The 12,259-nt window shown below is 36.8% G+C and overlaps 1 protein-coding gene across 3 annotated transcripts in view; it reads right to left on the bottom strand.

Moving 5' to 3' along the window:
* The window catches only part of EFCAB7 (EF-hand calcium binding domain 7), a 59,186-nt gene that overhangs the window by 13,783 nt on the left and 33,144 nt on the right, over nucleotides 1–12,259 (bottom strand). For all 3 annotated transcript variants that reach the window (XR_001295516.2, XM_005678317.2, XM_018045082.1), the window contains 3 exons: nucleotides 6,691–6,848; nucleotides 5,725–5,858; nucleotides 2,963–3,111 (listed from right to left, as the gene is read on the bottom strand). Coding sequence is in view for 2 of the 3 variants with exons in the window: in XM_005678317.2 (XP_005678374.2) it covers nucleotides 2,963–3,111; nucleotides 5,725–5,858; nucleotides 6,691–6,848 (441 nt within the window). In the remaining variant the exon portion in view is untranslated. The remainder of the gene's footprint in view (nucleotides 1–2,962; nucleotides 3,112–5,724; nucleotides 5,859–6,690; nucleotides 6,849–12,259) is intronic.

Raw genomic sequence — 12,259 nt, 5'->3', positions numbered from 1 at the left:
GCTTTCTGGTAGCTTTGATTCTATATGAGATTTGTTAGTGTCTAGTAGGCAATCTGTGAGAATTACTCCACGTGTAGATGTATTTTTGATACATTTGTGGGAAGAGGTGAACTCCAAGTCCTTTATTCTGCCACCTTGATCTCTCGCTCCAGCACTTGTTTCAAATCTGTTCAATTGATCTGCAACAACTCACCTCAATAAATACACTTCTGTAAGTCAGCTAGGGTTGGCTCTTCACTTTTGAAAGTCAAGCAATCACAGACAGACTCAAAGTAAATAAATATACCACTGAGTATATCAATCAACCAACAGTCTCATCTGAATAACCATGCTTCCCCAGTGCTCTTTATAAATAAGATGAACATTCTGCTTTGTGCCTGACCAGCATAGCTCTCCCTTGTAGTAAGCAATCAGCTCAGTTTTATCTTATTTCAGCTATTGAGTGGTGGTCTGATTATCCTTTGATATTTTCACTGTATATGTATATAAATTTTTTACTTTTGGAACTTCAAACAATGGAATCTATTACCTATTAAATAAATTTTAAAAATTTAAATAAATGATCTTTATCTCAGAAATCCTTCTTACTTGTGATTTCAAAAGTCAATGATATCAGCAAACGCTATTATCTGCTCTTAACTTAAATCTTAACGTAACTTAATCTTAAATGCTACATCTGCTCTTAACTTAAAATGCCACAATCGTCTCTAACTAACTCCTCTGTTAAATGGAAGCATGTGTAGCAGACACAATATTATTCACAGATTCAGTTCAGTTCAGTTCAGTCGCTCAGTCCTGTCCAACTCTTTGCGACCCCATGAATCGCAGCATGCCAGGCCTCCCTGTTCATCACCAACTCCCGGAGTTCACTCAAACTCACGTCCATTGCATCGGTGATGTCATCTAACTGTCTCATCCTCTGTCGTCCCCTTCTCCTCCTGCCCCCAATCCCTCCCAGCATCAGAGTTTCCCCAATGAGTCAACTCTTCACATGACATGGCCAAAGTACTGGAGTTTCAGCTTCAGCATCATTCCTTCCAAAGAACACCCAGGACTGATCTCCTTTAGAATGGACTGGTTGAATCTCCTTGCAGTTCAAGGGACTCTCAAGAGTCTTCTCCAACACCACAGTTCAAAAGCATCAATTCTTCGGCGCTCAGCTTTCTTCACAGTCCAACTCTCACATCCATACATCACCACTGGAAAAACCATAACCTTGACTATATGGACCTTTGTTGGCAAAGTAATGTCTCTGCTTTTGAATATGCCATCTAGATTGGTCATAACTTTCCTTCCAAGGAGTAAGCGTCTTTTAATTTCATGGCTGCAATCACCATCTGCAGTGATTTTGGAGCCCCCCAAAATAAAGTCAGCCACTGTTTCCACTGTTTCCCCATCTATTTCCCATGAAGTGATGGGACGGGATGCCATGATCTTAAGTATTCTGAATGTTGAGCAACTAGGTGCTGATTTTCACAATGCTTAAAGATGTAAGATTCACTAAATGTTAAAGTAGAGTGTAAAAAGTTACTGTAACTATTCACCTCTTATTAATAAAAATGGGAAAAAAATACAGAGAACTTCTCAGAAAACAAATTTTTGAGGAATTTTAAATGATGTCAAAACTAGGAACTAAACCAAAGTCTCAGTTCAGTTCAGTTCAGTCACTCAGTCGTGTCTGACTCTGCGACCCCATGAATCGTAGCATGCCAGGCCTCCCTGTCCATCACCAACTCCCGGAGTTCACTCAGACTCACGTCCATCGAGTCAGTGATGCCATCCAGCCATCTCATCCTCTGTCGTCCCCTTCTCCTCCTGCCCCCAATCCGTCCCAGCATCAGAGTCTTTTCCAATGAGTCAACTCTTCACATGAGGTGGCCAAAGAACCAAAGTCTCAGTACACCCCAAACGTAAAATTTTTTTCTGGTAGTGTTACCCTCCTAGGTTGATGTATTTATAGAAAGAACAGATACTATTTTAAAATTATAAACAAATGTACTGTTATCTAATTTGTGTGGCCTAAAATTCTTAAATCCTTTATATTCAGTTCAGTCGCTCAGTCGTGTCTGACTCTTTGCGACCCCATGAATCGCAGCACGCCAGGCCTCCCTGTCCATCAGCAACTCCCACAGTTCACTCAAACTCACGTCCATCGAGTCGGTGATGCCATCCAGCCATTTCATCCTCTGTCATCCCCTTTTCCTCTTGGCCCAAATCCCTCCCAGCATCAGAGTCTTTTCCAACGAGTCAACTCTTTGCATGAGGTGGCCAAAGTATTGGAGTTTCAGCTTTAACATCAGTCCTTCCAAAGAACACCCAGGACTGATCTCCTTTATATTAAACTTTATTAAAGGACAAAAAAGTATAAAATTTAAGAAATAGGCCTTAATTTTTATTATTCCTCTGGTGTATGTGTCTTATTCAACTTTTATACTTTACATGTTAATAAATAATGATAATCATAGCTAATACATACATAGTGCTTTATAAAAGCCAAGCACTGTTTCAAGTGTTTTACAAATATTAACCCAAGGAGTACCCATGTGAAAAGATCAGAATTCCAGTTCTCATACAGACATATACTCCTTATTATAGGAGGGCTTTTATTCTATTAGGACTAAGAGTCTTTGAAGTCTCAGAGTAGAAGCAACTGTTGAAATTTTAGCAACTCAAACAGCCATCACCAATTAAGAAATATAACTTTTTGTATTACCAATCTTTTCCCTGCATATCATATGCTCAAACTACTTTTGTTGCTGAATTATTAAAATGTTGTGAGCAATTAAATTTCATATAAGAGCTTGTATAAACTAGCAGAAACATACTGTTGCACCCAGGATTCATTTGTATATTGAAGTTCAAGGATTTGAGAGCCCAATTCAAAAGTCCTGTGTCAAGAAAATGTTCGTGGGGCAAAATATTATGTACATTACACCCACAGCAAACTTTAAGACTGCTTTACCTCCGTCAGTTCCAGAGCTTTATTGTAGCCCATTGAGTGCAGAGTTACCCAGAGATCACGAGGATCCCCTTCTCGATCGTTGGCTTCCATCAGATTCAGATCCATAAAGCCCTGTCTTGTTAGTTCATTTTTCTTGGTATCAAAATTCTCTGTCAAAACAACCAAAAGTTTCTTCCTTATATATATTTTTTTAAGTTTATACATTTACTAAAATGGCTATATTGTTATTCATAAATGTTTATTTTGAAGGAAGCCTTAAGAATCTGTGAGCACTATCAAAGTGAAATAAGAACGGCTCAAGGACTTTCCTGGTGGTCCAGCGGTTGAGATTCTCCTGCCAATGCGGAGGACACAGGTTCGATCTCTGGCCTGGGAAGATTCCATATGCTGTAGGGCGACTAAGTCTGTGTGACACAACTGCTGAGCCTGTGCCCTAGAGCACGCACGCCACAACTACTGAGCCCACGCCCTGCAACTAGAGAACAGACGCCACTCACTGCAACTAGAGAAAGCCTGTGCCCAGCAACGAAGACTCAGCACAGCCAAAAATAAATAAATTAATAAATAAACAAAGACCATGTTTAAAAAAAAAAGAATGGTTCGAAACATGTTTGAGAGATACTGTTCTAACTTCCCACAACTCAGCATAAGCACTATCACAGTGTATGACTTAGTTTTTCAACAAGAGCTAAAGTCATAAATATACAAACATATTTCAAAATTAGAAGAAATCTTAATTTTTCTGGGTAAATTCCAACCTGCCTGCTTATCAGAGTATATACTAACATGTATTTCAAAAATTAGGGTATATACTGCTGAAGCCAGTATTATATTTCAAAAATTAAAATTACTTGCCACTTAAATCCAAATGAATTTGATGTAACATCCCCCAAACTACTGGTATTTCAAAAGGGAAAAGTGAATGGTGCCAGATTCAAGGAGAACTATTATATGCTTAACTGCTTTAATTTTAACAGAATTGTCCCCTGGTCCTTAAAAAACTGTTAGATAATAGGGAACACTTTGAAGTCCATGAATGTCCCACACAAATCTAAGTATGCCCATTTTAACATTGTTTATAAGCAAAAATTCATGTGGAAATATCTACATATAATTCTTGACTGTGACTATGAAATAGATAAAAAACAGCTACTCATTTTGGATTATATTCTGTTAACTGCCCTACAACAAAGAAAGATTTTATTTTCCAATATGCCCAAGGAAAATGGGTACTCTTACTTGAGACATCTCTTTAATACACGTTACTGTGAGAAAAAAGGCAGAGACATAACTGTTTAAAACTGGTTGACTGATTAATAGTTTAAAATGCTTAGAGTTTGGAAAGTGATTCATAACTTTTGTAAAGACAGAAAAGGAAATGTAGATTAAATTAGATCATAGAGAGATACAGTAACCACTAAAATGGAAGCTGGCGCTACTAAGTAGAAGAGCAAGATGAAAACATTAATATTTGATATATAATACAAAGAAATAATTACTTTCAAGAATAATGTCTCTAGATAAAATGCTATAGAGACTATCAATAACTAATCTACTTTTAAAACTTAAAATTATCAATTCTCCATTAATTTTTTAAAGTTTGTTAATACCCAATTTCAAGACTTCCTTTAAAGCTACAGCAATCAAGAGAAGTGTGATATTGGTCAAAGATGAGACAAATAGTTCAGTGGACTAGAACACAGAACTCAGAAAATACCCAGACAAGCTGACATATGACAAAGGGACAAAGAGAATCAAAATATTATATCAATAAAGTTACAGGATGATTGCATCTTCCTAAAACTAATACTCTATTATGTTATCAATCTTGTTAATCAAAGTTTAAAATTATAAATCAATATGTATTTCTTGTTATTGATTACACTACATAAACCTTCAGTTAAAAACAGTTAATCAGCTATACCCTAATACAAAATAAAAAGTTAATAAAAGAGAGTTAAAAAAACTTTATATTAATAATACTTCTACTTTATTTGCTTTTTAGAAAAACAGATTTATCAGATTCCTCTCTAGTTCACTGACTGCCAAGACCATTTCAAGAACCAGAGGATTAGGACACATTACTACTCCAGTGACAGCAACATGTGAGTTAATCTCTCTCTTGACTACATTCCAACCTCCTCAAACTTCTTGCTCTATGATTTACAGTTGGCTATGGTTTTCTGGCTTTCTCCTTTGACCTTTTAGTCCTTAGCTTAAATACACAAGCTCTACCCTCTTTTCAGTCTTTTCCCAAGTAACAACTAACTTTGCCTCACTCTCAGTATTTTTCTCTGCTCATTTTAGTATTTTTAGCTTCTATACATCCATGGATGGACTTTCTTAATTCAACTCAAATACAAAAAACAAAACAATTCTTAACATACATAAACAATTTCCTAGAAACCTCTTAATTTTTAGTGAAACTCTAGCCTGTTAACTCTTTGCTGCCCTCTTCTGGGCACAGTTTGGGTCTCTTCACCTTTACTATCAGAGCTAAGACAAAGTTGTTTATATTCTAAGCTCCAAAGAATGCAGTAATTATGAGTAAGTAATTTACATTTTCTTTTAACTTGAGCGCTGTACCAACTACCAATTTAAGAAAAATAAGTGTTTAATTTGTTATGACCTACAAACAATGCTACTATTTTTAAACTGTCCTAACTGCTATAATATTTGATGGAGAAATTTGATATTTTACTTGTTAAGGATGAAAGGGTATATATATGTATGTAACACATCCATTAAGAAAAAATGCTTACCTCTGCAGACAGCCCAAGCATCTTCATCACACTTCTCACCGCTTGTTCTCAATTCAAAAAAATTATATTCTTCAAGACTAAGAAGACCATTTCCGTCTAAATCAATTACTTCAAATATATCTGATAAAGTTGACCTAAATTTAAAAAAAAAGCAAATTATTTGTCTCTAAGGCAACTAGATTGAAGAAGGTTTTGATGAGGATAACTTTCAAAAGGAAGTAGTATCAAGGCATTAAACAATATTTGTGATGAATTCATCTATGAAACAGAAACAGACTCACAGACACAGAGAATAAACCTGTGGTTGCCAAATGGGAGGGAGAGTTGGGGAGGGCTAAACTGGGAGTTTGAAATTGATAAACAACAAGGTCTTATTGTATAGCACAGGGAACTATACTCAATATCTTGTAATAAACCATACAGGAAAAGAATAAAATAAAAACAGTATTTGTGAATGATAGAGTTAATGTATCCAAATACACATTCTACTTTGTCTAGCATTACAGGCCATAATCAAGCTTCTAAAGCAACCACAGTATCTCAACATGTAGTAGGAACTCAAACAGAAGTTCCCATTTTCTTTTCACCGATCTCCATCTATTTTCTTCCTCTCTACTGGTAGCTAGATCTTACATATGTAGAATATGGGAGAATTACCCTATTTGGATTTCATATTAAACAGTTATCTAAGACAATAGTACAATTAACAGGACCTATTTCTAGTGGAGGAGACATCAGTAAATTTGTAACTAAAGTTGACTTGCCAACTATATGGAATCTAGAAATAAACGGCAATCTCAGACCTATGAATAGAAGGTCACAGTCAGATGCCTAGTGGATGAGTTGAGCTACTGATTAGAACCTGGGGCTGGGGTTTGCAGCTAGCCAAAGGAAAGGATGGAAGGCAGGCTACTGATACACATCCAGCCTAGTATCCAGCCTCTAACTTTAGTAAACAAAACTTACCTAAACTCCTGTGTAAGAAATAATTCCCCTGTTTCATCTCTGTATACAAGTTGGGCTTCTTCTGTTAATGGTTTTATTTCTTTTCTTAGCCTGCAGCCAGTTGTGGAAGGAACTAACCAGTAAATTCCAGGTCCTAGTTCACCAGTCCACCCAAACGTCTTTTCTCAAAAGAATTTTTAAAACAAACACACACCATGAGTCTTAATGACTTTTAATCATTCTTATGAAAGAGAAGCATTAGAAACAGTTTTTTTTTTTTAACCAGTATTCACCAATTCTATTATGGTTCTATCAATGTTTTATAGGCTTCAAACTCCTTTTGTTAATGCTAAATCTAGTAATATTAGATGTAGTTCCTTATATATTTATAAAATAACTAAAATTATAATAGGTTAGAAGTTATATAACTTCTAAATCTTCCCAATATTCTTTAAACATGCCAGTGATGCACTTAAGGGGAATAGTTTTAATTTTTTTGGCTGTTTTTAAAGTGGAATTTTGGATAATCTTGCTACCCATACTCTTTCATACTGAATGATTACAGCATGAAAGATTAACATGTATTTGAAAAAGATCTGCTATATTTTGTGCAAATTTCTGGTATATTTTATGTAAAGTTACATAGTTTATATAAAATTAATGAATATTAATATACTCACTGGAAGGTAGTGGACTTTATGAAACAAAGCAAATTATGATTCTATAAAATTTTCTAGAATTTAAAGTATTTTCAACATTTAATAGCATGAAGGGAATTCACTAAGTCCTAATTAAAGTTTCTAAAATATAATATCATGTACTTTATCCCTTAGTATTAACAACTAGTTATGAAATATTTGTTATATTGAAAATGGTCTTAAAATACTATTTTGAGTTTTGACTGTGATGCAAATATTTCAACAGGAAACAAAGAGAAAAAACTTTAAGTAATTTTTCTGGGTTATAGTTGCCTAATATGATTCATATTCCATCCAATATCACAATAATCCAAGTCTATGCTCCAACCAGTAATGCTGAAGAAGCTTAAGTTGAACGGTTCTATGAAGACCTACAAGACCTTCTAGAACTAAAACCCAAAAAAGACATCCTTTTCATTATAGGAGACTGGAATGCAAAAGTAGGAACTCAAGAGATACCTGGAGTAACAGGCAAATTTTGCCTTGAGGTACAAAATGAAGCAGGTCAAAGGCTAACAGAGTTTTCCCAAGAGAACGCACTGGTCATAGCAAACACCCTCTTCCAACAAAAGAGAAGACTCCACACATGGACATCACCACATGGTCAATACCAAAATCAGATTGATTATATTCTTTGCAGCCAAAGATGGAGAAGCTCTACACAGTCAGTAAAAACAAGACTGGGCTCAGATCATGAACTCCTTATTGCTAAATTCAGACTTAAATTGAAGAAAGTAGGGAAAACCACTAGACCATTCAGGTATGACCTAATCAAATCCCTTACGATTATACAGTGGAAGTGACAAATAGATTCAAGGGATTAGATCTGATAGACAGAGTGCCTGAAGAACTATGGATGGAGGTTCATGACATTGTACAGGAGGCAGTGATCAAGATGATCCCCAAGAAAAAGAAATCCAAAAAGGTAAAATGATTGTCTGATGAGGCCTTACAAATGGCTGAGAAAAGAAGAGAAGCTGAAGGCAAAGAAGAAAAGGAAAGATATACCCATTTGAAAGCAGAGTTCCAAAGAATAACAAGGAAATAAGAAAGCTTTCCTCAGTGATCAATGTAAATACAGGAAAACAATAGAACAGGAAAGACTAAAGATCTCTTCAAGAAAATTAGAGGTACCAAGGGAACATTTGGTGTTGGAGAAGACTCTTGAGAGTCCCTTGGACAGCAAGAAGATGCAACCGGACCATCCTAAACGAAATCACTGAATATTCAGGAAGTCCTGAATATTCATTGGAAGGACTGATGCTGAAGCTGAAGCTCCAATAACTTTGGCCACCTGATGCAAAGAACTGACTCATTTGAAAAGACCCTGATGCTGGGAAAGACTGAAGGCAGGAGGAGAAGGGGATGACAGAGAATGATGGTTGGATGGCATCATCAACTCAATGGACGTGAGTCTGAGTAAACTCCGGGAATTGGTGATGGACAGTGAGGCTTGGCATGCTGCAGTCCATGGGATCGCAAAGAGCTGGACATGACTGAGCACGACTGAGCAACTGAACTGAACTGAACTGAAGGGAACATTTCATGCAAAGATGGGCACAATTAAGGACAGAAATGGTATGGACTGAACAGAAGCAGAAGATACTAAGAAGAGGTGCCAAGGATACATAGAACTATACAAAAAAGATCTTCAAGACTCAGATAACCACGATGGTGTGATCACTCACCTAGAGCCAGACATCCTGGAATGCGAAGTCAAGTGGGCCTTAGGAAGCATCACTACGAACAAAGCTAGTGGAGGTGATGGAATTCCAGTTGAGCTACTTCAAATCCTAAAAGATGATGCTGTAAAAGCATTGCACTCAATATGCCAGCAAATGTGGAAAACTCAGCAGTGGCCACAGGACTGGAAAAGGTCCGTTTTCCTTCCAATCCCAAAGAAAAGCAACATCAAAAAATGTTCAAACTACTGTGCAATTGCACTCATCTCACATGCTAGCAAAATAATGCTCAAAATTCTCCAACAGTACGTGAACTGTGAACTTCCAGATGTTCAAGCTGGATTTAGAAAAGGCAGAGGAACTAGAGATCAAATTGCCAACATCTGCTGGATCATCGAAACAGTAAGAAAGTTCCAAAAAAGCATCTACTTCTGCTTTATTGACTACACCAAAGCCTTTGACTGTGTGAATCATAACAAACTGTGGAAAATTCTTTAAGAAATGGGAATACCAGACCATCTGACCTGCCTCCTGAGATATCTGTATGCAGGTCAGGAAGCAACAGTTAGAACTGGACATGGAAGAACAGATTGGTTCCAAGTCGGGAAAGGAGTACGTCAAGGCTGTATATTGTCACCCTGCTTATTTAACTTATATGCAGTGTACATTATTTGAAATGCCAGGCTGGATAAAGCACAAGCTGGAATCAAGATTGCTGGGAGAAATATCAATAACAGATATACAGATGACACCACCCTTATGGCAGAAAGAGAAAAAGAACTAAAGAGTCTCTTGATGAAAGTGTAAGAGGAGAGTGAAAAAGTTGCCTTGAAACTCAACATTCAGAAAACTTAAGGTCATGGCATCCGGTCCTATCACTTCATGGCAAATAGATGGGGAAATAATGGAAACAGTGAGAGGCTTTATTTGGAGGGGCTCCAAAATCACTGCAGATGATGACTACAGCCATGAAATTAAAAGACACTTGCTCCTTGGAAGAAAAGCTATGACCAACTAGACAGCATATTAAAAAGCTGAGACATTACTTTGCCAACAAAAGTCCATCTAGTCAAAGCTATGGTTTTCCCAGTAGTCATGTGTGGATGTGAGAGTTGGACTAAAAAGAAAGCTGAGTGCCGAAGAATAGATGCTTTTGACTGCAAGGAGATCAAGCCAGTCAATCCTGAAGGAAATCAGTCCTGAATATTTATTGGAAGGACTGATGGTATAGCTGAAGCTCCAATACTTTGGCCACCTGATGCGAAGAACTGACTTTTGGAAAAGACCCTGATGCTGGGAAAGATTAAAGGTGGGAGGAGAAGGGGACAAAAGAGGATGAGACGGTTGGATGGCATCACCAACTCGATGGACATGAGTTTGAACAAGCTCCGGGAGTTGGTGATGGACTGGGAAGCCTGGCGTGCTACAGTCCATAGGGTCACAAAGAGTTGGACATGATTGAGTGACTGAACTGAACTGAATATTATTCAAATATAAATAAATGATTTGTAATTCAGATTTCGTTAACAGAAAATAAAAATTTAATACAGTTTAAAAGAATTCACTATATGTATGAATTAGCCACATTTGTAAAAATCCAATGTGAACAAAAACAGTGGAATTTTACTCTTAGTTATGTAATATGTACTCTAAAACAAGACAGTAGAATCCTAGATAAACCTACCTTATACAAATTCTTTTCCATCATAGGATATTTATAATGAGTGCCAAGACATTTGTATAGGAAAACATTTTATTTTCCTGTTGTATGAAAGACAGCAAAATGGCATCCCTATGTACCTTCTGGAGCCCAGTGGCTTCCTATAAAACCTAGGAGTTGTCTCTGCCAAATATATTAAACCTAAGAACTGAAGCATTTTCTAGTTGTGTATAAAGTAAAAGTGAGTCACTCAGTTGTGTCTGACTCTTTGCGACCCCATGGACAATACAGTCCGTGGAATTCTTTAGGCCAGAATACTGGAGTAGGTAGCCAGGGGATCTTCCCAACCCAGGGATGAACCCAGATCTTCCACATTGCAGGTGGATTCTTTACTAGCTGAGCCACAGAGGAAGCCCATATTTAAGCAAATAGGTATTTCTGCTTCAGCACAGAATTTATTATTATTTAGTGGCTAAGTCATGTCCAACTCTTTTGTGACCCCATGGATTGTAGCCCACCAGACTCCTCTGTTCATGGGATTTTCCAGGCAAGAGTACTGTAGTGGCTTGCTACTTCCTTTTCCAGAGGATCTTTCTGATCCAGGGATCAAATCTGTGTCTCCTGCACTGCAGGCAGATTCTTTACCACTAAGCCACTTGGGAAGCCCTCAAATGCAAAACAAAGTTGCTCATCCAAATTCTCGATTCAGCCCTATTTCTGCCCTCGCAAGTCAGAGGAATGATAACCATCCTAAAGTGACCATGTCCTATGTTGGATTGTAACAAGCAACCCAATATAAGTGAGGGCTATTTTGAAAACTAAACATTGACCAAACTCATCTTTTGAAAATCATAATCTTTTGGATTGGCCAGATGTAAACTTATATCCATGTGTGAAAAACAATTCTTGCTGTTTCCTAATACACGTTCTCTGATGAACCTCCTTGTCTCCACGTATAAACTTCAACTGCCATAGCTGGCAAATGGAAAGTCTTTCATGGGCACAAAACTCTTCTTAAAGAAAATAACTGTGAAACTAAAAGTAAAAATCCTTTGTAAATATGACATGTTACAGATAAACAGAGGAGTAAACAGTAAAGAGGTAAACAAACTCATTCAAATTTTACTATAGGCTTGCTATGTACTAAGATTTTTATACGTGCAATATTATAAGAAAGTAATTTTAAAACAAAGTGGGATAGCTATTGTTGTAGACAATGTTTTATCTTGAACTTAACTATGTAGTCAGTTTTGAAGAAGAGTTTAGTCAAAACATTAACTTTTGTCATTTTGTTTCTTGCCTATAACTATTCTTGTCTGATAGGAAGCCGACAATAAAGACTTTTATATAACATTCCATCAGGGAAATGTTTGTCTGTCGCTGGGCCTATATAAAGATTAAATATGATACTGCAGTAAGCTCTTGAATAGCATTATTCATGCTACTGTGTAGCAGATGTATTTTGCATTCCTCATAAAATAAATAGCCACATTTATGTATCTGCCTCACATATTTGGCCTCTGAGTAAATATATAATTAGAAAAGATCAG

This window comes from Capra hircus, chromosome 3 (assembly GCF_001704415.2).
Source record: "Capra hircus breed San Clemente chromosome 3, ASM170441v1, whole genome shotgun sequence".
NCBI classification, from domain to species: Eukaryota; Metazoa; Chordata; class Mammalia; order Artiodactyla; family Bovidae; genus Capra; species Capra hircus.
This window is presented reverse-complemented; position numbering and strand designations above follow the sequence as displayed.